Genomic DNA, 25,479 nt, shown 5'->3' with positions numbered 1-25,479 from the left:
GAGGAGGAAGAAGAGAAAAGTAAAACATAGCCATGCACAAAAGCATAATCTTGAGAATGAAATATTCTCAAAAAATTTTGTGTGTATGTATATATATATGTATGTTTTTTCCTTCTTTTTTTTTTTTGTTACCAAACTGAACCCTTAAAAGAAAGAGTAAATTTGACTGGTGGCTTTCTATGAATTCCCTGCTACTTGTGTGTTGAGTTGGGTGTAGTCCCAGACCAAGCAGTTCATTCATAAATCCCAGGACTTTCCCCCTTTGAAATCTGTCTGCTCGAGAAAGCCCCTGCTCCTTCAGGTTTGCTTACAGGGATGCATGAATTATCTTTGTCTCCATCTCTAGCATGACATTTTTGCAAGGCGTTGACCCCCATGGAGTCGATCTGGCACAAACCTGCTGGGAGTAAATCATTCTAAGACATGAGCACCATGATCAGCTAATACTTCACTTTCTTGTTCTTGCTCATTTCTAAGACACCTTAGAATTTCAATGAATAAAGTCACAGCAACTCCAGGACACTCCCCCTGTCCCTACTCTCCCTACAAGGAGTGAAGCCTAACTGAATGGCGAGCATTTACAGAGACATACTTTTTGGTTCTAAGTTTCTCAATCTTGGCATTATTGACATCTTGAGCCAGAAAAGTCTTTGTTGTGGGCGGAGGGGCTCTCCTGTGCATTAACGTTTAGCGGCATCCCTGGCTTCTGCCCAATTAGAGCCAGTGGCACCCTCCTCCTCTGTGATGACAACCAAACATGTCTCCAGACATTGCCAAATGTCCCCTGGGAGACAAAATTGCCCCTAGTGAAAAAACATGGAAGTTGACTTTCGGAACAACCCTCCAACAGGGAATTCTACAAGCCTTATTTAGATTGCATCATAAAGCGGTTTCACTTCACTAACATCACACAAAGATGACTGCCAACTCAAAGGATTCCAAGATGCCCTATAATATGCTGGGATACATCAGACAGCTGTGCAAAGACTGTCTGAGGCTAGGAACTTGATCTGCCGTAATCTTTATTACATAAGTCACTGTGTCTCTCGTGACCCTCAAATGACAGCCTATTTAGACTGAGAATGCCTGCTAAGGCAAAACATTCAGCATCATAGTGGATAAATTGTTTCACAACTACAGATCAGTTGCCAGTTTGGTTGTTGGGGTCCAGGCATAGCTATGCAGTCTAATTGATTTTATTTTCCAATAAAAATCTTTTTCTAAAAAAAACCAAACAGAATGTGCCAACGGAAAGCATGCTTTGTTTTAAAGCAAGCTACACAAGCATCATCGCATCGCCCTCTGAAAAACACTGGCAGAAACAGTATTGCATGAGCTAAAAAGTAGATCCTATAGGTTCTCTATAGTTCAGTTTTTAAAGTTTGAACAGCCTTTTAATAGTGACCATTCACGCTTAAGAAATTAGAAAAATATAAATTTCATCTTTCATCACAATGTTTCTAGAACTTTTTAAATTACACTTTTAAATTCTATATAAAGCAACTACTTCAAACTATGACAGAGGAGTTGGTGTTAATGTGACTGATTTCCCAAGAATATTAGGGGGTAAATATCCCATTTTTTAAAATGTACCTGATAGAGTAATACTTACAGATGAGATGTTTTAGTTAATGAGAGTTCCTCTTATGATCCTGTTATTTATTACACGAGGTAGAAGAAAAAATAAACCAAATGCCTGTTCCGACTCCCTGCATAGTAGAGGTTGGCTCTATTTTAAATACATTCCTTAGCTTTGGATTTGGGTCACCCTATTCTGCATCTCCCTATAACTGCGAATTCAAAATCCCCTAAGGTTGTTTCAAATGAATTTCTGCTAAAGAATCTCAGCACTTGAGATGATGAACAAGACTCACTTTCAGGACATCTTTCCTTTCCTTCCCATCTTCCTGCCTGCTCCCTTTATCTTTCTAACCCTTGTCCTGTCATTCTTAACCCAGTCTTTTTGTTGTTTTTTTTCTTTTGAGACAGGGTCTCACTCTGTCACCTAGGCTGGAGTGTAGGGGTGCAATCTTGGCTCACTGCAGCCTCAACTTCCTGGGCTCAAGGAATCCTACCACCTTAGCTTCCTGAGTAGCTGGGATTACAGGCACACACTACCAAGCCTGCCTAATTTTTGTTTTATTTTTTGTAGAGATAGGGATCTCATTATGCTGCCCAGGCTGGTCTCAAACTCCTAGGCTCAAATGATCTTTCTGCCTCAGTTTCCCAAAGCGCAGTCTCCTAAAGTCGGTGTCCCTGACCCACCATGCCTGGCCTTGATCTGGTCCCTCTGTGGTAACAGAAACAAGGTTGGAGGGATAGGTGTGTGTTTAACACACAGGATATGTATGTCCCAATTTTCTTAACCTATTCCATCACACACACACACGTGCGTGCACACACACACACACACATATACACATCCCCACTCAAAAGGGCTTGGTCACTGTGTCTCCAAATCAAAGGAAAATAAAAGATGGCTAAGGACATAGTTTGGGAATGAGATAATAAGATATAATCGGGCAATTTTTTAAACCACCAATAACCTCCAAAATTAAAACCCTTTAGAAATTGGTAACTTATGAAGTCACAAAGACAACATGCACAAATATCATAGATTCAACTATAATACAAGTCAATTAACATAGGAGAAAATTTAAGTCTGTTTTCCTTTTTATTTTATAAATGTATTTTATTTTATACTTGTTTAATCCACCTTAGACCTAGCACATCCTAGGGTTTTATATACTGATCAAATTGCTCTGCTAGAGATGCTTAAGTTCAATAGCAGTTTCCTTTCAAACTTATCTGTTTTTAAGAAATGGGAGTCTGTTTTTTTAAATTTTATACATGTTTATTTTCATTATAAATTTATGTAAATCACTTTGGACCCAGCATGTCCTTAGGTTTTACCCATTCGTCAAACTGCTCTGCTGTGAGATAGCCAAGTTTGATAGCAGTTTCCTTTAAGGTTGATCCGTTTTTGTGTGCTGTCTTAGCGATCTTTGCTGCCTTGTCATACCCTGAAGAAAAAATAAAAAGACGACATATGGGTTAGTAGTGTTATTTGGTTTCCTAAAGCAAAAGGTGACATAATTGTTTACTTGATATTGATGCTATATGGGCCTCTTAAATGACATTTTTTGTTTTTAAATTAGTTAACAGTGATTATCTCAATAATCATTTTTTACATAGAACATTTACTTTCCTTAAGAAATAAACACTTAAACGTACCTCACTTTCTCCAACAGATTTGTTCCTAAGTTGAAATTTTCCACTAACTTAGATATTTTGAAGGGGAAAAAAGTAGAAATTATAGCACCATGACATAAAAATATACATCTGGGTATATTTTTCAAACAACATGTTTAACTAGAAACAATTATCTTTCTAAAGAAACATTAACAAGCTAAATGCTCCAGTCCAGCAGAAAATAAAGCACTGCACGTCTGGCAACTGTGGTGAGTGGCTCTGAGAGGGGAGAAGTCCTCGCAGTGAGGCAGGGGCAGGCAGGGCCTGGGGAGAGGTGCCTCCAGAGCTGCTTCCAATGGCTCTTCTCTATGTGGCTCTCCACTGCAATGGCTTCTATACCCTGGCCTCCTCCCAGATATTACAGGGACACAAATAGGGAGTCTGGGCAGAAATACAGACTGCACAAAAGATCACAGGCATACTGTTTACTTCAGAGTTATTTGCTTTTCAAATTAATAAAAGTGGGGGCAGGGCAGTTCTGCAAGCTGTCTTAACATATATATATATATATAAAGTCAAGAAGAAAAAGCAGGAATGAAAATGAAACCAATGCGGGAGAAAAAAAACAAGATCAGAGAAATATGACCAAAAGGAAGAAGCTTGCTGAGGCAGTATACATCATCAACAAGATGGCATGTGTCAATATGCAATTATTAATCAGCTATAAAAGAAAGCATGGGCATAGTTACTTTTATTACTTAACTGAATTTGTGAATGCTAAATATGTTGAAAAGGGCATTTATTGATCTGAAAGGGCATTTATTGATGCCATTTACTGAAAAGGGCATCTTTCTTAAAGCAGAAATGCTTTGAAAAAGAATTTGCATGTTAAACTCTTGAGATCAATATATATCCAGTACTTTTATTTTAATAATGGCTTTAAAGTCTAAGCATTTCAGCTGTCAAGTCCAACAAGACACTATCGGCAACCAGCCTGGTACATAATGAGAATATAGGGAACCCATGATTCAGAGGGTTGTAAGGCTCACACCAAGTCGACTAGTGAGGTGGTGTTGACCCATCTCATTCTCATATGGCCTCTAACAATTCTTTTTATGTCACAATAAGTTGATTCCAATAAAGATTTACCAATCATTCAACTTTAGGAGACACCTCTAATTTAAAAGTTTTGGTAACACATTCTGAAGTAAAGATCTGATGAAAACTGCTCACACGAGCCTCTGGGTTCCCCTTTGTGTTTTTCCAGATGTAGTTGATGTACCATAATTTTAAATGGATCAAACATTATTACCAATCTCAATGCCATACCAAAAAACTGATATCATACTGGGCTCAGAGCTACCTAAAAGAGACAAATGAGCTCTAATTTAAAAAAACTGAAATTATAGCTTGATGTGAAACAAGGAATATAAAATTTGTCTTGAAAGTTCAAGATTATAGAAGAAGCAGTAGCCATATTATGCCAAATAAGTGAATCATAACTTGTTCTATAATAGAAAGGCAGAAAATATATTAACCTCTGCTTAGCAGAAAGGAAGAATGGGTAAAAGGCTTTTAACACATCATAATATAATGCAACATAATGCCTCAAAATCTACAAAAGTGTAAACAGTTTATTTAATGGGGATCTCTATGGTCAGTCTACTACCCAAATCTGTATGTTTGATTCTACATAATGAAATATTTACAGTTCCAAAAAAGACTTATAATACAATAGCATGGTTTTAGACAAAATATTTGCATTTTCCTTCCCCTTTCACTATAAGCAATGAATACATAAACTTTTTCTTTTAATTGTAACTTTCCATTTCTGAATTGAATAAAACAACAAAATTAAAGCATTGTAGAGATCTAGGGAAGGTAGAAAAATGAGTTCATTCAATGTTGCTAATCAGCAGTGCCACCTAGTGACATTACCCACTGAAGGTCTTACAAATAACCTTCCCCAACGGTCTGCATAGAATATTTGGCGTCTGAATTCCATTAAAATTAAAATAAGTTTGAACTACTACTTCTCGATACATTTCAAATAAAATGAGGCATAATAGATCTAGTTTTGAAAGAACTATGACACCATACAAGTTATATAGTACCTTTCCACACAATTTCAAATATTTTGAGATTTTACTAAAACCATATTCAAAAGAAATTTGCTGTTCTCAAACACTGATCCACTTGTCTCTTAAAAATGTTTTAGCTTTTTAATTTTGCATTCAAAATGATATTATTATTCCTTAAACACTTACCTATATGAGGATTGAGAGCTGTCACCAACATTAGAGACTCATTCATCAGCTTGTTGATCCTTTCTGTATTGGCCTGGATTCCTACCACGCAGTTTTCTGTAAAGGAAACTGAAGCATCCCCCAGCAGCCTGGCTGAGTGTAACACATTTTTAATCTTTGAGTGAGAGTGAGAGAGAGAGAGAGAGAGAGAGAGAGAGAGAGACATTACTAAGGCAACATGTTTTTTGTCCAGTAACATATTATTTTCTGGTTGACAGTAAATATACAATTCAATAAACATATAGATCTTCTACAAATTTTAAGGCACTATAACCAAGGAAACAAATGTGAAAGAAAGCATGAACATTTGAAGGCACAGAAATCTAAAAAAGGTGAAAAAGACATAAATATAAATGACTAAAACACAAAATAGCCCATAGCAAGTATTTAAAACAGAGGTCTGAAGTGTTAGAGACCATAGAGAAAGAGAAATTAACTCCAGTTGTCGGAACTGCTGAAATCCTATTTTATGGAGAGGACTTGGCCAGAGAAGGAAAAAGAATCTTCCACGCAGAAGGAAGAGGAGCAAAGATGCAGAGGTTCGAAAGTTCAGCATGAGTGTGAGGCAATTAGTAAAGTCAGGGCAAAATCTAATGATCACCAAATTTCTAGGTTTTCTATGCTTTAACAAATACTCCAGTCACTGTAAAATAACTTTTCATATAATATTAAAAACAGTATAAAATCAATTAGTTTGTTTTGGCTTTTTTTGGCAACATTTCCAATATTTATTAAGATATATCCACATCCTAATATCCTCTGGTCTAAAACTCCAGTCTGAAAACTAGACTTCCAACAATGGACTCTAAGACATATAATCTAAGTTTTAATTTGCTACTAATGACCTTGTAATAAGGCAAATATTGATTATCTTTATTTTACATTAAAAATAAAATTTTAAAAAGATTAACAAGGCATTTATTGTGTTATGCACCTATAAATGCTGGGTATCTCGTGTTAACTGTTTGGAATCGGACCTGAGAGCAAAATTTTAACAGTCTGAGTTCTGCTCTGGCCTGTGTTTTTATTTACCACTAGAATACACATTCCATGAGAGCAAGAAATCTGTCTTTTCATTGCTCTATCTCTATTATGCATCCAGTACAGTGCCTGATAGAAAATGGTACTCAATAAATATTTAGTGAATATATTAAATATACTCTATATTTGTCATTTGCATATTCTTATAAAATTAAAATTAGAATTTACAAGAGATTCCAAGAGAAAGTAAGCCCCTACTCTACTTTAGCTATAACACTTTGTCCAAATGAAGGACTCTAAATTATGGCAACAGCTCCACTATCTGCAGCTGAGGAAACTGATGAGAAATGACGTGATCCATCTAACCTCTGTAAAGACGAAAGAAAAAGAACAGTTTGGGTGGACACAATGTTTTCAAGTATGTGGAAAGGTAAAGCCAGACAATGAAAGAAAGTCTGACAGGGGGCAGAAGGAGAACTGGTGAAAAAATGTTCAAGAAAGCAGGGATGAAGAATGTTTCAAGGAGGGACAGTCAACATCAACTATTAGTAAGGGAAGAACTAACTGCGCAATGCCAGCTGGACTGAGGTAGTCACCAATGAATGGGAGAATAATTCAAGCGTGGAGGGGGCCATGCTGGGCTGTGGTGACTACAGCATAAATGAAAGTGAGTATGTGTTATCCTTTCAAGAAGACTGAATTTGAAGAAGAAAGCAGCAGCGTGAGAAGGAGACAGGCTTGTAGGGAGGCGTTTTATTTTTCTTAAACGGGCTATTAAAAAAACATCAAATTGCTTAGGTTAAGAGTCAACTAATTTCTATTATCTAGGATTATTCTGGTAACTTAATAAATGCTTGACTTCCAACTGCTACTTATGTCACCCAACTACCCAATGTGGAATCACTAGAAGTCTTTATGAAATACAAAACCAAGATAATAAGCCTTTGGTCAAAAAACATTAAAAATCAGATTTAAAGCTTACCATCATTGGCTTGAAAACATTCAACTCAAAATGTCCATTGCTGCCTCCGACAGTGACAGCAACATGGTTCCCCATGACTTGGGCTGCAACCATGGTCATTGCTTCACACTGAGTAGGGTTCACCTTGCCTTCAAGAAAACCACCAATGACAGAGTAAAGACTAGAATTTATGCAAATAATCAGGAGAATAAAGAAATCTAATTTCACTAAATAGAGTAAGATATACAATAAAGCAAGGCCCAACCATCAGTGTAATTTAATGAAACAAACCAACCAAGGAAGGCGGGATGGCTAGCCACAAAATGAATCATTCAAAGGCTAACAAGTAGCCACAACTACACATTAAATATAGTTCTCCGCCTTCATGATTTTCATTCATTCTATACATATTTATGGAGCCAGGCACTCAATATACAACACTGAATAAGAAAGATGCAGGCCCTGCCCTCACAGAACTTGGAGGCTAGGGAGAAAGAGCTGGCAATTATAAGGGGTAAATACAGAGAAGTGCATGCTGCTATCAGAACACTTATAAAAGCGACCCTTCACTAACGCATGGGAGGCTTCCTAGGGGAAGGTGATGCTAAGCTACAATTTTCCTATTTTATCACGTGAGTCTCTGGAACCCCACTACCCTGCTCACACTCCTCGGACAAGCTCCAAGTTTGAATCAAACAACCCAGATTCCTCTGAGCAGTACAAGTTAACCCACTGGAAAGATTATTGGGTGGATTATTGCCTTTATCTGTGACTCCCCATTTCTCTTTCTTTTGGCAATCACCCTGGATTTGCAATCAACTAAACCCTTATGTCATTTTTCAACATGAAGTACTTTAAAATAAAATTTCATCTCTTCTTATTCTACAGACCCATAACTTTCATAAAAATCTAGAGCCAGGCCTTTCTTTTTAACTATTAAAAGTTACATTGTCAGTTTTAGCCCAAGCTACAATGGTCTTTATGGATCTCAGTTCTGTCATTCACAGTATTGCTATCCCAACTTTGTTAACTGCTAATATGATTAGCATGTATTCTCTTCCTTCACCCTCAGTCACCAGTAAAGTGTTGAAGGGCAGAGCCCTTCAGCTTGTTACCAATATATTCTTCTAGACTGAAGTCACTTCATTAGTCACTTCTGAAATGTCACTGTTCATCCAGCTACATTCATCTGCCAGCACTGCCCACGCTTCTCCACTGGAATCAATGACTATCATGCGAATCTATCAAATGACTTGCTGAAATCCAGACATACACTGTTGTGTCACTTGCTATATCTAACAGCCATATAACGCAATGCAAAAAATGAAATAAGTGAAGTTTGGTATGACTTCTTTTTATTCAACCCATGCTGATCACTTTAACAGCCTGTTCTACATTTTCTAATGTGGGATTCAAAATACTTGCTGCTAAGTCAGATTCTTTTTTCCTATCTTGTCAGGTGACGTGCCCAGCAGTCCTGACCAGAGGACCACAGACATGCTGGAACAGTGCGCCTTGCGCATCCAGCTTTGGGATAACTTTAAACAAAGAGAGACATGGTCCATAGCTAAGAATGCCTAGGACCTAGTCAAGTTTTAGCTCCAACATTTACTAGCTATGTGATTACCTGGCATGATACTGCTTCCCGGTTCATTTTCAGGCAAGATCAGTTCTCCCAGACCTGACCGAGGACCAGAACCCAAAAATCGAATATCATTTGCTATCTTCATCAGACTGCAGGCAGTAGTGTTCATGGCTCCACTGAGCTCAACCAGAGCGTCATGAGCAGCCAGAGCTTCAAATTTATTTGGAGCAGTGACAAAAGGCAAGCCTAAAGAAAAGAAAAATATCCTAGATGGGTGAACAAGTTAAACTAAACATTTTTCTACCATTAGCAAGTGAAACAGAAAGTTCCAATATACGAAAAAATAAAAATTTTACTTCAGAAAAAAATGTTTACTTAAGACTCAAATTTTGTCTACATTTTAAAAAGAAGTCCTAAAGGAGTAGAAAGAATCTGGTATTACATTTTTTAAGTTTTTTCAGACAGGGTCTCACTCTGCTGCCCAGGCTGGAGTGCAGTGTGGCTCAATCACAGCTCACTGTAGCCTCAACCTCCATGGCTCAGGCAATCCTCCCACCTCAGCCTCCAGAGTAGCTAAGACTACAGGTGCACACCACCACGCCCAGCTAACTCTTTAATTTTTAGTAGAGATGGGGTTTCGCCATGTTGCCCAGGCTGGTCTCAAACTCCTAGGCTCTAGCGATCCACCCACCTTGGTCTCCTGAAGTGCTGGAATTACAGGAGTGTAATTCCACTGTGCTTAGCCAGGCACTACATTTTAAAAAGATGAAATAACAAGTACGATAAATGTACTGAAAGAAAAAACACAATCCTACTGCAAACACACGTATATGATGCCTGACTATGCTTGAGTAAAAAGTATATGGGAATTCATTCTAGTTTATACCACACTCCTTTCCTAATACCTTTTTTCTTTTTTTTTTTTTTTGAGACAGAGTCTTGCTCTGCTAGCCAGGCTGGAGGGCAGTGGTACGATCTTGGCTCATTGCAACCTCCTCCTCCAGGGTTCAAGCAATTCTCCTGCCTCAGCCTCCCGAGTAGCTGGGGTTACAGGCGCCCGCCACCATGCCCGGCTAATTTTTTAAAATTTTTACTAGAGACAGGGTTTCGCCATGTTGACCAGGCTAGTCTCGAACTCCTGCCCTCAAGTGATCTGCCCACCTTGGCCTCCCAAAGTGCTAGGATTACAGGTGTGAGTCACCATGTCCGGCCCCTAATACAATTTTTTAAAGTTTCTTTGTCCACTTTACTGTGCTTCATCCTCTCCCCTAGCCAGGAGCCCACAAGATCCCCTATAAAAACAGGGTGCTAAAATGAGTTAGATGTTCTCAGTTAACCCCCATGTTAAAAATTTTATAAATCTACATTTGCCAAACCCTAAAATCTACATTTTGCCAAACTCTACTTTTACCATTTTAAAATATGGTTTAAAGACAAATCGGCTGGTAAGCTATCATGTGCAGTGTATACTTATCTCTACCCTAACTGTCTGGTAACATCTGCATCTTAATGAGAGTTTTCTGAAGATGACAACTTGGCCCTAATAATAGTTATCATTATCTAAAGTATAGTACTCTCTCTACTAAAGGAAAGACATGGTTCAAAAAGGTCAATAATTCAAAGAATTATCACAGCATGACATAATAGGAAAAAAAAGAAATTAAGTCTGTCTACAACATATTTACTATTCAAATAACTTACTCAACACTCAGTTTTTTCTGCCTATTTTGAAAACTGCTATTCAAAACTTTAAAGGGAAATTAATTGAAAACTAACTAGTAAACAAAGCTAACACTGGTAGATTTTAATGGCATGCTGTATAAACTCCTATATGGAACATTTTTTAAAAGGCAAATAATTAACATTATAACTTCAGAAACATACTTAAAACACATGTTTGATGGAAAAATATCATTTCTAACTTTAAATTCACAAGAATTCAAGACAGGAACACTCAGAAAATGTACAGACCATGTATAATGAGAAATGAAAATGAGAAATAATTCACGTGATCACTAACCTGTAAGTGCAGCCACTTTTGCAGCAACCTTTTCTGCAAAGCCAATTCTAGTATTTAAACCTGTACCAACAGCAGTGCCTCCAGCTGCGAGCTCATAGATTCTTGGCATGGCAGCTTTTATTCTTGTCATTGCATATTTTACTTGTTGAACATAACCACTAAATTCCTGAAAAGAAAAGAAAATTAAGGTAAGAATAAGTAATTCCTAATAGCTTACAAGTTACTCTAACTGCATTAAATAGAAATTTTTAAAAATACCTTTCAGAATACTAAATTACAAGCTAATCAAGTTTTATTTATACTACTTCAAATCTTATGATGAGCAAAGTATAGGGAAGGATGAGGGTTTATAGAACCATACGGTACGACAATGCCACTGATAACATGCAGCCTATTTATTATAATCTAGTCTTTTAATAGGAAGCAAAGAAAAACAGCACAGGAAATACACTTTAAAAAGAACAACTTTACTACACTAAATTATTGGTTTACTTGCAGTCTACTAAAGAAACTGAAGTGATTTCTTATTTTTTGGGATGTCTCAGACAACTTTGGTGTAAGAAAAAATAGTAACTCATCTCCCCCAAAAAAACGCGAACATAGAAATATTCTCCATACAATTTCAGTGTATAAACCTACCAGGAAATATGAAGACATTCTACAGAGACTTGGGAAGCTAATGACTCACTGAATAGCACAGGAAGGTAACAGTTTGCATTGAAGGACCTTCCAAAAAGAATAGGAGGTAACAGTAGAGTCAGATCATAGCATCAATGTGCCGTTTTCAACACTGGTTCCAAATTTTGACATGCCTTAATTAAAGCAACCACAGAATTTATGTTTTGAACACAGAAAGGGCTCTATTAATGGTCATGCAGAAACAAAAGGCATAAACTGGGAGTTAACTGGACAAACCAAGATACATGGTTACACTAAATCTATCCTTTTTTCCTGCCTGAAAACACTAAAAAACCATAAGTGACAGGATGCCATACTGTTCTAAAGAAAACATTTCAAAAGATATAACTCATTATAGGTAGACCTGATGCATCTGACATAACATCACTCATATACAGTCATGCACCACATAATGATGTTTCAGCCAACGAAAGATCACATAAACAGTGGGACCCTAAGATTATAAAACCGTATTTTTACTGTACCTTTTCTACATTCAGATATGTTTAGATACACAAATACTTACCATTGTGTTACGATTGCCTATTGTATCCAATGCAGTAACATGCTGCACAGATTTGTAGCCTAGGAAGAAAAGGCTATGCCATATAGCCTAGGTGTATAGAAGGCTATACCATCTAGGTTTGTGTGAGTATACTCTGTGATGTTCACATAACTATGAAATTGCCTAAGGATGCAGTTTTCAGAACATATCCCCATTGCTAAGCAACACATGACTGTATGTATACACGCACACACAAACACACTAGATAGATTCACTTATAAAATACACTTTGACAGGGAACAATGCACGAACTCAAAAGACAATCCCAATAAAAGCAAGTATAAATGCTTCTGATAAAGTCAAACAGAAAAATATAATTTTCTGTCTTAACAGAAGAATGATGATTTTACACAGGAGGCTGAGTCATGGCCCAAACGGTATTTAGTATTGTAGTTTTCAACACCAAAAAAAGGTTAAAATTAGAAACTTGAGGAATATTCAAAAGTTTCAAAACACACATACTGTTCCTCCTTAGAATTATGCATGGTCCTAAGTACTAATGATGCAAAGAGAAATGAGACACAGCCTTAAGAAGCAACTCAATCCAGCGAGTTCAATTTAGTCCCATCATTTGTTTTTCAATTACTCATTTCACGTTTTCCTCATTCCTTCCATAAGGAAATTAAGCTACCCCAATTGGAGTGTGAGTTTACTAAGACAAAAGTCATTCCCTGTATTTCCTTACATTTCCTTCACAATGTATACTATTAGATATTCCTTCAGGCATTGAAAAAGAAACATGAAAATACTTTCTAATATCTTGGAGAAGAGAGTAGTATCTCCTTCACATGCGGCCAGATCCATCTTAAAAAGATCTACCTTATTTAATCACTTTGAGATTAAATTTTAAATAACCTACTAATTTAGGTAAGAAAGACAAAAGAAAAACCACGATGATACTGATGGAGATGACAGCGATGACGGTGGTGATGATGGTAGCTAACATGAATGGGTACTTACTGTGTGCCAGGCATGCTTCTAAGCACTCTACATAAATCAACTTATTAGAGCTTCACAACTATCCTATGAAAGGGAAATTATTTTCCTCATTTTGTAGCTCAGAAAACTGACGCACAGAAAGGCTAAATGATTTTCCTATGGTCCCATAGCTTGTACACGGCAAAGCTAAGATTTGAACCCGAGCAGTCTGACTGAATCTGACTTATAGCCAGTATACTCTGCTTTTCTTCTAAGTGGATGTCAATGAAAATTACTGATTGGTTGAACAGAACAACCTCTGTCACTGAAGTTTCCAGTTACAAATTTGGCCTTTTAAGCTAGTCAGATTTCAAGGATGACACATTGGCCATTTGTACCAAGCTCTAAATTGAATCAAATTAGTCAAACTCCTATACCTGCCCAAGAGTAAGTGGAACAGCATCCTGAGTATGAGTACGTCCAATCTTGATGATCTGTGCAAACTCTTTGGATTTTGCATCAAGAGCATCATGTAACTTCTGTAGTCCTGGTAACAGTACTTCATGAACTTCTATTGCAGCAGCAATGTGCATTGCTGTGGGAAAAGTATCATTTGAGCTCTGTTGGAAATTTTTCAAAAGAAATATAAAATGTTAAATCGGAGGCAACAAAAACAAACTTCTGAATTAAACTTCTCAATTAAAAAACTCTCCAACTAACTACTCAAAACCCAGCTCAGTTACATGTATGTGTGGCATGTCATAGGTGAGTTATTATAGAATCAAATAAGCAGCATCCTGGTTTCTAACACATACTCAGAATTGTATTATACACATTAAGTACACTGAATGTATTATGTATTATATAGAATACGTATTATATCTGCCTGCTAATAAATGACAGCAAAATACAGAGAAGTATAGTTAACAACTACACTTGAAGACAGCAGTAGTATCTTCAATGTAGTTGAATATCTTATAATTATATCAAATTACATCAATTATTGAATTATATATTCTTATAAAATCTTATAATTGAATATCTTACAATTATACAGTGCATACAGTCTTTCATAAACAGCTCTTTATTAAGTTTAGAAAAATTCTGTGAGGTAGATTACCACTTTAAAAATAGGAAAGCCAAGCCCTCAAAGAGACTGTATAAATGCCAAAATATTTAGCAACTGGCAAACCTGAGACCTAACCAGGTAGTATACACTCAGTGCTCTTTCCTCAACTGTTGACCCTGTACTTTTAAAACATAATATCAAGCTGGGTGCAGTGGCTCATGCCTATAACCTCAGCACTTTCAGAGGCTGAGGCAGGAGGATCAATTGAGGCCAGGAGTTTAAGACCAGCCTGGGCAACACAGAGCAATACCCTGTCTCTAAAAAAATTTTTAAAGTTAGCCAGGCATGGCAGTGCATGCCTATGGTCCCAGTTGCTCAGGAAGCTAAGGCATGAGGATCCCTGGAGCTCAGCATTTCCAGGCTGCAGTGAGCTATGCTCACTCTACTGCACTCCAGCCTGGGTGACAGAGTGAAGCACAATCTCTAAACACACACACACACACACACGCACGCACACACACAGATATATATAAAAGTATACTGTCATTTAAAAAGATACATTATTTATATATTTTGATGTTTACTATGCAAAATATAAAGTACTTACAAAAGAAGTAGGATGAATGGTATAATAAACACTTATGTACCTGTCACCTGAATTCAAATAGTTTACATAATTATCAACATGTAGCCAATCACGTTTCATCTATAACTCTACCTTTCTGAGGCAGACTTCAGACTTCAGTATATATAGAACATAAATTCATAAAGGCAAGTATTAGATTGGGAAAATCCCTTATACAATGAACGTGTATTAAAAAAACTTCTTCCTTACTACTTAAAAATATATTAAATTATACTTAGCACCCAGATCTCAGTTTCTAAATATCATTTTCCAATAAGAATTCTCCAACAGTTCCTTGAAAAATGGCTGTTTCTAGGGCTGGGGCAGAAACAATACAAGACAATGAGCTTGGAGCATCTTAAAGTACCAGGAAGTCGGAACACACTTCAGAAAAGTAAAAGGATGGTGGTATGCCTAAAAGGACACAAGAGCCAAATGAATTGGGTTCCCAGAGCTGAAAGAATTTAAGCAACAATATAAACAAAAGTATGGGATCATAACCTGAAGAATAAAATAAATAACCATCAATCCATACTGATATACCCAAATAACTGAATAAATAAATAAATGGGACAGAGAGAACAAATCTTCCTTGCAGAAAAATTCAACTAACAAGTGTAGAATGAATAAAGAAAACTGAAAATCACTATTAAAACACCATGGAAGTAATTGCTGTAGACAAGATTCCCTAATGAATGCTAAAAATAGTAGGAAAAAGTTTAAGGAAAAGGAAGATGTTTACCTAGCCTCAAGGTAGCGCGCTATTAATTACTACAGTGATTTTAATGTAAGCCCAAAAACTTTTTGATACTCCTCCCTCTAGAAACTGAAATACAGTGCCTGGAATGCAAGCAGGGTTTAGTGACCTATTTCTAATGAACAGGGTATAGAAGAGGAAAAATTATAATTTTACCATGGAGAAACCTGGCAAGTACCAGCTTAACCAAGTGATTAAGGTTAACATCACCAGTAAAAGTCATGTTGCTATCATGAACCCCTGATATGATGCAATGAGAAGGGCCCTTTATTTCTGTGATAGTTTTCTCAAAAATTCAAAAGTCTCAATCTAATGAGAAAACGTCAGACACACCAGAATTGAGGGACATTCTACAAAATACCTGACCACTGCTTTCAAAGTGTCAAGGTCACTGCTATGTGAAATCCTAACCCCTAGGGTAATAGTATTAGGAGATGCGGCCTTTGCAAGGTGATTAGTTCATAGGGCAAAGCTCTCATGAACGGAATTAGTGTCCTTACGAAGAGACCCCAGAGAGCTCCCTTGTCCCTTCTACCATGTGAGGACACAGAAAAGATGGCCATCTACAAACCAAAAAGTGGGCCCCCACCAAGCCAATGAATTGGCCAGTGGCCTGACCTCGGACTTCTAGCTGCCAGAACTGTGACAAATTAACTTCTATTGTTTATAAGCCAGTCAGTCTATTGTATTTTATTACTGCAGCCCCAAAGGACTGAGACAATCGCAAAAGACCAAGAAACTGTCACAGATTAGAAGAAACCAAGGGGACATGTGACTAAATGTAATGTATAGCATTGATTGGATCCTGAAAAAGAACATGAGTGGAAAAACTGAGGAAAGCCTCAGTTTTTTGTTTTTTTTTTTAAAGTCTGTTGTTTAGCTAAGAGTACTGTATCTATGTTAATTTCTTAGTTTTGATAAATGTACCATGGTTACATAAGATGTTAACAACAAGGGAAGCTGAGTGAAGGGATATAGAAACTATTTGAACTATCTTTGCAATTCTCTTATAAATCTAAAATTATTTCAAAATAGAGTTTTAAACAATAAAAAAAACATACACTAAATTCAGGTGTCCTAAAAATAATTTTTATAAGGATTGAAACATAAAACCAAGATTCCTTAAAGAAATAAGAACCATAAGAAGCCTTATCCATTAAATAATGAACACTTCTTGTCAAAAAGTGAATGCTTGTTTTACAAGAACAATCTCAGGTATGCTTTTCAATTTATAACCAAAAAACAGCAAAGCTCACATACTGACCTGGCTTTTATTAACATGATCGTTGGGATGCACAGGTATCTTGCTGCCAAGTTCACCTCCTAACATTTCAATTGCTCTATTGCTAATGACTTCATTTACATTCATATTTGTCTGAGTTCCCGATCCAGTCTGCCATACCACGAGAGGAAAATGATCATTTAATTTACCTTCAGCTACCTGCAGAAAAAATGTTAAAAATGTATTTTAAAAAAGGAAATAATAATGCTGATTATGCCACAGAGTTTGAATACAGTTGACCCACATATCTAAGCTTCTGAAGCAACACTTGCTCCAACCACAGATACTTTAAAAAGTGAAATATTATCTATAGTGAATGGTATGACAATTCACTGGTTTCAAATGAAAAGGGAATCAAAGGTATCTTTCTTATCTCTCTCCAACGGCCTCCTCTAACAGAGGGCCACCTGTTAAGGCTGGCAAATACGTTTAGTCTCTGGATATATTTGTTGCTGGTGCTCAGCAGGAATATCCAACAGATGTTATTGCCAGAGTCAGCATGATAATGAGCTAGTAACTTGAAAATGTGAGTTCACTAATAGCTACTTCATTGCACAGATGTCCAATGAGCAGTAATCACCAAATGTAGAAATAAACACTGCCCAGATTTGCCCCTATTTTTGTTGTATTTTTATACATCCAGCTTATGTGTTAGTTTTTGGATGGTGTGCTTTGTAAAATATGGGTGGTTAACAATCTTCTGGAATGATTTTAGCTTAAAAAATCAGAATGCACTTGAGAAATCTATTACCTTGAACAACTGGTCCACTTTAAAATAAAACTTTTTTCTAGTTATATAAAAATATGTGATTAGTGTAGAAAATTTTGAGAACTGAGAAAAGTAAAACAGTCACTATAGTTCTATTGCTCAGTAATTATGACTATTAGCATGTTGGCATCCCCAGTCTCTATCTCATGCAATGAGTGGTGTGTGTGTGTGTGTGTGTGTGTGTGTATGAGAAACACACATTTTCTGTTCATTTTTTCCTAAACAAAATTAGGATTGTAAAATACATATATTTTTGCAAACTTTCCTCCCTATTTCTCATAGGCTAGGCTTTGTGCATGCCAATCTTCAAAAAAGTAATTTTCTATAATTTACCATATAAATATAATTTATATAAGTAGCTGTTATAGTTACGCATTGTCTAATTTGTTTTCATTATTATAAATAGTGCTGTAATTAACAACACTATATATACAGTTCTGTTACCTCTGATTGCTTCTTTAAGACAATGTTATTAGCATATTAGTAAAATTACATTCTCAATATGCATTATCAAATAATCAACTGGTTTTAAAAAGATTTATATATAAAATAAAAAATCAAGTAAAGTTCAAATGATATCTTTTCAAAAAATTTTCTTAAAACTATATAAATTAAGGAAAGTCAAAAGGCTTAAAAACAAAAGGTATAAAATCATCCAGAAATTTTGTCACAATGTAACGTTTTAAGCACCATATTAATATCATCACTAAAAATAATGCTACCACCCTCCCCTGAAATTCATTAATTCAAGAATTCACAGTTCCCCTTTCCTTCTGCCAGAGCATATCGTCATCCAGAGCATGGCATGGGTCTGATGTTATTCAGTAAACACACTTATCACCTCCTACCTCATCTGCTGCCTTCATTATTGCATTAGCAATCTTTGGATCAAGACCATAATCCTGGTTTACTTCAGCGGCTGCTCGCTTCAAGATGCCAAAAGCTTTAATAACTGGGGTCTAAAATTAATCAGAAAAATATTTCAAATTTGCAATTTTACTTAAGCATGGAAGTTTATTATTTTGGCAGATGCAAAAGCTATACATAAAACAATAACAATAAAACAGTAACACTATAGCTCTAAAATGTTTAGGTTATAGAGAAAGATTATAGACAGGAATTCATGAACCAAGAATCAACATTATCATAGATCTATCTGTTTAAGGAACCAAATAAAAACAAATACATTGACTCTTCATATATATATGTGTGTACGTCTCCCACATACATATACATATACACACATATTCACACGAATACAATCCTATGCACAAATACACACAATAAATTATATGTGTTTATTTCATATACTATAAACAAAAACCAATTTAGTACTCAATCTTTTCACCAGCAAGAACCATTATTTTCTCTCACTGGATCCCACGTTACATTATAATTGTTTCCTTCCCCTCTTAAAAAAATAAATAAATAAGGGATATATTTAACTGCCAATCAGTATGAGACTACCAGTGACTGACTGGGTTATCGTTTCACCCCAAGGCCAAAAAGCAATCTATTCTACTTAGCTAGTAAAGCCTTAATACTCAGTAACTCCCTGGACATTTCTCTCAGAAGAATTATTTTTTTAAACCCAAGATTCTCCAGACCTAAAGGTGACAGCTTCCGATATATATAAAACCCCATTAGTGCAGATATTTTCATTGTCTATCCCAAATCACCTCACCAAGCTTGAAAAGGATAAACTGAAATGAAAACCTAGTTTTTATAAGACAAGTGAACTGTGAGTTCTTGTCAAAATTAATAATACAGATTGTTGTATAGATCCCACACCAGGTTTGAATGGGGAAAGAGTAGAAGGGAGAAAGGGAAGAAAGGAAGAGAATGATGAATGTATAAGAGAGAACCTGCTATCTCTGGAATCAAAGTAGAAAAAACCAAGAAAAGTAAGAAATAAGACACATTAAAAACATAAACCTGGACCAGAGTAAGTATAAGCTGAGGGTCAAATAGAAAAGGAAAACCAGAAAATTTGAAATTTCAATTTTAAGTAACTAAAATTAAAACATTAGAAACGTTTGACTCAAACGAAATGAGGACAGATGGCACACAGGATTAGAAACTTAAAAACTTTAAACACGAAAACAAATGGGAATTTAAATCTCCACAGTAACAAACACTGAGGTAGTGGGCTGAACCACTACCAAGGGCAAAGGTGAATGCCAATCAACGCTGGCCATCTGAATGGAGTGAATGACCCCCAGTGTTTATGGACCATAAAAATAAAAAAGGGTCATTCACAGCAGAAAGAGGTTCAACGAACACCATAAAATGGCAAAATGTATCACTAGAGAGAAAAGACAGGTCACTTTATTCTTAATTTATTCACATTAGATGTTCATAATCTTTTTAGCTTTGTTTTCCTCTGGACCTCAAGTAAAAAGGGTTGAGTTTAATCATACTACTCAGTTTAGAGTACATACAGACTGTTTTACACGTAATAAAGTTCAGAAAGTATGACAAAATCGAGACCCCAGGTGTCTGCCTTTCACAGGTGTGCAATCCCAATGGCTGTGCTGTCTCTGGAGCAGCAGCAGCAGGAACCATGCCCCACCAGAACCACAAAACATGCTGGTGACACAGATCAATGAAAATGGCAGCCATGCTCACTCCCACCAACACTGGCTGGGGCTGACCTCCTCCTTAGTCTCTGGAGTTGAATAATATGAGATTATTTTAGGATCGGTCACTACCCTTTTTCACCTAACCACGTAGTCAAACTATGTTTACCTCACCACCAAGAAGGCTGTAGATGGCAATGACAAAGATATTCTCATCAAAGATTCAGCTGCCTGTTGTGAAGTTCTATATACCTGTCAAGAGGCAGTCTTGAAGGCTTAGGAATGACTTAAAATTACTGAAAATAAAAGCACATTTATAAGATAAGTGTTAAACAATATCTCACAGGATGAAGCCTGGCTACTTCTAGGCTTACTAGCCCATCCTGCATTGACTATTTTTCATACTCCGGTTGGGCTCCCGTAGAATATGTTATGCATTTCTCAATTCTTTTCACACTTTAACATCTCTGAAATCAAGATGTATCTTGTAATCAATGGTAAGTCACAACCTTAATTGGTAGCATTTCTCTTTCTTAGTGGTGCCTATTGGTGCATCTTCTAATTAATGGCATCTTAAATTTAATTGAATGTGGTAGAAAGTTTTCTCATCATTTAATCATTCATATGGAATTGAATAAATACTTATATATTATCTATTATATGTCAGACATGGTTAAGAGTAATACTTTGATGTGTTTGTGTACTATACACTTTTTAGGAAACTGAAACCAAAATACAAAGTGTAATTTTAAAAAATCTCAGTTTTAAATTAGTGGGGGAAAAAAGAATGAGTATTGAAATAAAAATATTTACAAACTGTAGAATCCTAGTAAAAATCTGTAAATACCCAGCAAGAGTGAAAAGACAGTCATTTAGTTCTGCCAAATAAAAATCCAAAATAACTATTCACAATAGCAAAGACATGAAATCAACCCAAATGTCCATCAATAAAGGATAAAGAAAAAGTTGTATATATCCACCATGGAATATTATGCAACCATAAAAAAGAATGAGATCATGTCCTTTGCAGAGATATGGATGGAGCTAGAAGCTGTGACCCTCAGCATACTAACAGAGGAACAGAAAACCAAACCCGCATGTTCTCACTTGTAAGTGGGAGCTGAACAATGAGGACATATGGACACAAGGAGGGGAACAAAGCACACAGGGGCCTGTGGGCGGAGGGGGAGCAGCAGAAAAAATAGCTAATGCCGGGTTTTAATATCTAGGTGATGGGTTGAGAGGTGCAGCAAACCACCATGGCACACATTTACCTATGCAACAAAACTGCATATCCTGCATGTGTATCCCGGAACTTAAAATTAAATTAATTTTTTTTTTTTTGAGATGGAGTCTCACTCTGTCGCCAGGCTGGAGTGCAGTGGTGCGATCTCAGCTCACTGCAACCTCCGCCTCCCGGGTTCAAGCAATTCTCCTGTCTCAGCCTCCAGAGTAATTGGGACTACAGGCGCGCGCCACCGTGCCTGGCTAATTTTTGTATTTTTAGTAGAGACAGAGTTTCACCATGTTGGCCAGGATGGTCTCGATCTCTTGACCTCGTGATCTGCCCACCTTGGCATCCCAAAGTTCTGGGATTACAGGCATAAGCCACCGTGCCCGGCTTTAAATTTTAAAAAATCCAAAATATTCAAAGCGATGGCTCAAAATAATAGCATGCTAAAACTTTAAAAAGTTCTTTAACATTTTAGTGAAAGAGAACCTCTTATTACTCACGAAGCCATCTTTTCTAATAACTTTACATTTTAACTCTGAAAAATATTTATAAAGTAAAGTGACTCATGAATACAGCCTACTTCATCCAAAATAGCCAACATTTCCACAAATGCCACTTACTGGCATGCGTTCTGTCACACCTCCAATCTTAAAGTTCATCGTAGATCTCACGGTCTGGGCGCCATAATACTTATCATTTGGCACCTTTAGTTCACCAAAGGTATCATATTCTATCCGGAAGGAATTTTGGCTTGCCTAAAGACAAGAATACAACACTATTACAAGTTGAAAAGAAACCCAGGATCAAAAGTAATCGCATCTTATCAGCTGTTAAAGAGAAAGAAACCTGAATAAGTATCACAAAGACAAAAAAATACTATTTGGATTCTCATTCTCTTCCTCACTTTCAGGTCTTTCCTTGAGAGCTCTTTGTCACACAAACTTATTAATTCAGGCTTTAAAGACAGACTGTAGAACTAATATACTATGCTGGTGATAAACATAAAGACTTTGAAATACAAATGGTAATCTTTTCCATTTCAAGAGTATGCTTATTACTGGTCAAGATTTGGCCAATTCAATGTACTTAGTTTAATGCTTATTTTACTGGGAACTTTTGAAAACTGTCTAAGAATGATTATTTGAAATTTATAAACATTATTTATATATAAACATTATTCATATATATTACATATGTATATTCATTTATATAAGAAATGTATAAACATTATTTATATATATAAACACTATATATATGCCATCATGCTACCAAGTCAGTATCACAGTTGGTCTGCCTGTTAAATATTCTCATTCTCAACGCACTTTTAAATGCATTTTTAATAATCAGTGATCACACTAATTATTCATGTGTGATTTATTTGCTTATTTAACTGCTTTGCTTATTTAATCTCCACTAAAGACAAGAATAAAACACTGTCTGTAAAACCCTATCCCCATAGGGACTGTCTTATTTACAGGGTCTGATAAGTGGAAGGCACTCAATAAACAGTATCTTTCTATTGAATGAATTTGTATGTGTTCTTTTAAATAAAAGGTACCTTAGGGCATCAAGGGTTATGTGAAATTCTCAACATTAGCAACAGGAAGAACTTTTAACAAAACCAACAGAGATTTTGGACCTGAGAATGGTTAGAGGGCAAAAAATATCAGAACTAGAAAAAACAATAACTACCTCCATCTGATTTTAGCTAACATTACAATTCTAAGAGCAAAGTAGTGCTGCTATTTTTCGACATTTGCATCAACAGGATAGATTCAGAAGTTCTCCAGTCTGCTTCCCTTTACAAAACACTAAATAAACAATAAATAAATTTAAAAATATGTAAAGGTTTTAAAATGCCCTAAAATTATTCGAGCAGGGAGTTCGAGGAATACAAAACATCTCTGATTCTGTAGTATAGTGGTATATCGTAGGTATAGTGACCCAATCAAATTATCTTGAAGTTTATAGTCCAGAAAAAGTACTGGCCCTTTGAAATACCCTAGATGGGGCATTTATTTAATGAGCACTCGCTACATGGTATTTTCACATGTGCACTTTTGCTGAGTAGCTGTAAGTATTTCAACTTTGCATACGGAAACCGAGGCACAAAGACAACTTGCCCAAAGTCTCAAAGGAGAAGCAGAGTAAGATTTGAAATCACATCTCTTAGATTGCAAACCTCATGCTACACCAGAGTGCAGAACTGTAACTCTTCAACTATCATTTCTCAAACGTTTCCTAACAATATACATATGTATTTAAAGCTTTTTAAAAGCCTGCATTCCTAAAGGTGACACTCTAAAGAGCAAAATGACTTACGTAAGCATGTCATAACCTGAACTTGGATCTTTAAGTTCTTAGCTGTCTTTCTGAATAAAAAGTACTGATTCAGCTCCTAGCCAATCTGCTCAAACATGCTTCAGAACACTATGCCCGCGGTATTCGGAATTGAAGAGTTTTACAAAAGTTACGGGGGAAACCATAGTCAGCCTAACAAACTGAGCATGCAATTTCAAAGGAAGAAAATCTTCGAAGAACCTTCTACCCCACCTGGAGGGCCTGAAAGCAGTGCAGTGCCCCTTGGCGAAACAAACCACAGTTCAGAAACCACTAGATGCACAGGCGGCCAGTGTCCGGCCAGCAAGGCCCAGCTATGGGGCAGGACGGTGCGGGAGCTGCCCCTCTCCCAGCACCCTCCGCCCACGCCGGCACTGTCCTTGAGGGCAGCGCCCCAGGGCTGGGGGCCTGCGCGCCAGCAGCAGCGAAGTTACCCCAAAACGCCCCGGCCTCGGCCCGCCACGGACGGCTCCGAGGAGGCGCCGGGAGCGAGCCCAGTAGGACCCTCTCTGACAGCCGCCGTCCCTCCCCAAGCGCTCTCCCGGGCTGCGGCTCCATCCCTGCTGGAAGAGGCGTCCCGAGGCCGGGAGGCCCGCCACGCCGGCACGGGCGCTGAGCCCAGAGTCTGGCGCGGCCCGGACGCCCGGGGAATCTCTGCCGCCAAGCCGCGGGCGCCCAGGCCGGCAGGCAGGAGGGCTGAAGGTCACTGCGGGGAGGCCGGGGGATGGCGGCCTGCGCTCACCATTCGAGCCGCGTTCGGAGGCCAAAACGAGGGCACGGCCGCGCCACCCAAGCCGGGAGCCGAAGCTAAGGCTGCGGCTGGAGCCCGCACGAGGCGACGCGAGCGCGCGAGGAGCCGAAGTGCTCGGTACATGGTGCTGAGGCAGCTTGGGTAGAATTTCTGGGCGGCTGTGGCCACGCCTCCACGCCGGTTGTCAGAAACCGTTCCGCCCACCGGCCTCCGCTCTTATCCAATCAACAGCCTCACACCGACAGGTGGGGCGGGACCAATCGTGAATGACCAGTAAAGAATGAGGGGGCGGGTTAACTTTCTAGTAGTGGTGTGGGGTGTAAGGCCTTCGGATTCATGGGAAACTAGAAAGAAGGGAATTATGGGAAAGGAGGCTCAGGTTATTCTTGGAGCCGGTCTGATTTTTACGTGTGGCTGTTAGAAGGCGGGAGTATTAGTTGGTGAATCAGGTCGTGTTTGGTTGGTGAAATATCCTAGAAAGAAATATTTATTGTTTTATTTATCATGTAATCACTCATTACACGTTCTTACTACTGAAATCTTTCTTCATTTCTTCCAGATTGTATCTTCTGTGTAGAAATTTTGGGAATTGCAGCAAAGTGTAGATAATGAAATAGTAATTATTCATAATCCTACAACTGAAAAATAAGCTACTTACTTATTTCTTTTAACTTATCATTTTGAGATCGCTACAGTTTCCTTTCTCTTCTTAGCCTATACCCTCAGAACTCTTTTTTTTTTTTTAATGTGTTGTGGAAGACGTACACAATTATAGGGAACCTCGGAATTTTTATTATTTGTATATAGTTCTCCCAGTTTTTTGCATAGCTAATTTATACATTTTCAAATTAAAGGCATATTGTTTTA

General features: G+C 37.3%; 1 protein-coding gene across 1 annotated transcript; it reads right to left on the bottom strand.

Annotated features, from left to right (window-relative positions):
- Positions 1 to 2,832: 2,832 nt before the first annotated feature.
- On the bottom strand, positions 2,833 to 24,805 carry FH (fumarate hydratase). The gene is made up of 10 exons (XM_003824525.5): positions 24,604 to 24,805; positions 22,142 to 22,276; positions 18,557 to 18,667; positions 16,922 to 17,098; positions 13,644 to 13,826; positions 11,046 to 11,211; positions 9,068 to 9,271; positions 7,462 to 7,589; positions 5,460 to 5,613; positions 2,833 to 3,023 (listed from the first exon to the last, which is right to left on the bottom strand). Exons 1-10 carry the CDS (start codon positions 24,733 to 24,735, stop codon positions 2,881 to 2,883), a joined length of 1,533 nt encoding a protein of 510 aa, XP_003824573.1. The 5' UTR covers positions 24,736 to 24,805; the 3' UTR covers positions 2,833 to 2,880.
- Between the last annotated feature and the right edge of the window lie 674 nt (positions 24,806 to 25,479).

Source organism: Pan paniscus, chromosome 1, assembly GCF_029289425.2.
Source record: "Pan paniscus chromosome 1, NHGRI_mPanPan1-v2.0_pri, whole genome shotgun sequence".
Taxonomy (NCBI): Eukaryota; Metazoa; Chordata; class Mammalia; order Primates; family Hominidae; genus Pan; species Pan paniscus.
This window is presented reverse-complemented; position numbering and strand designations above follow the sequence as displayed.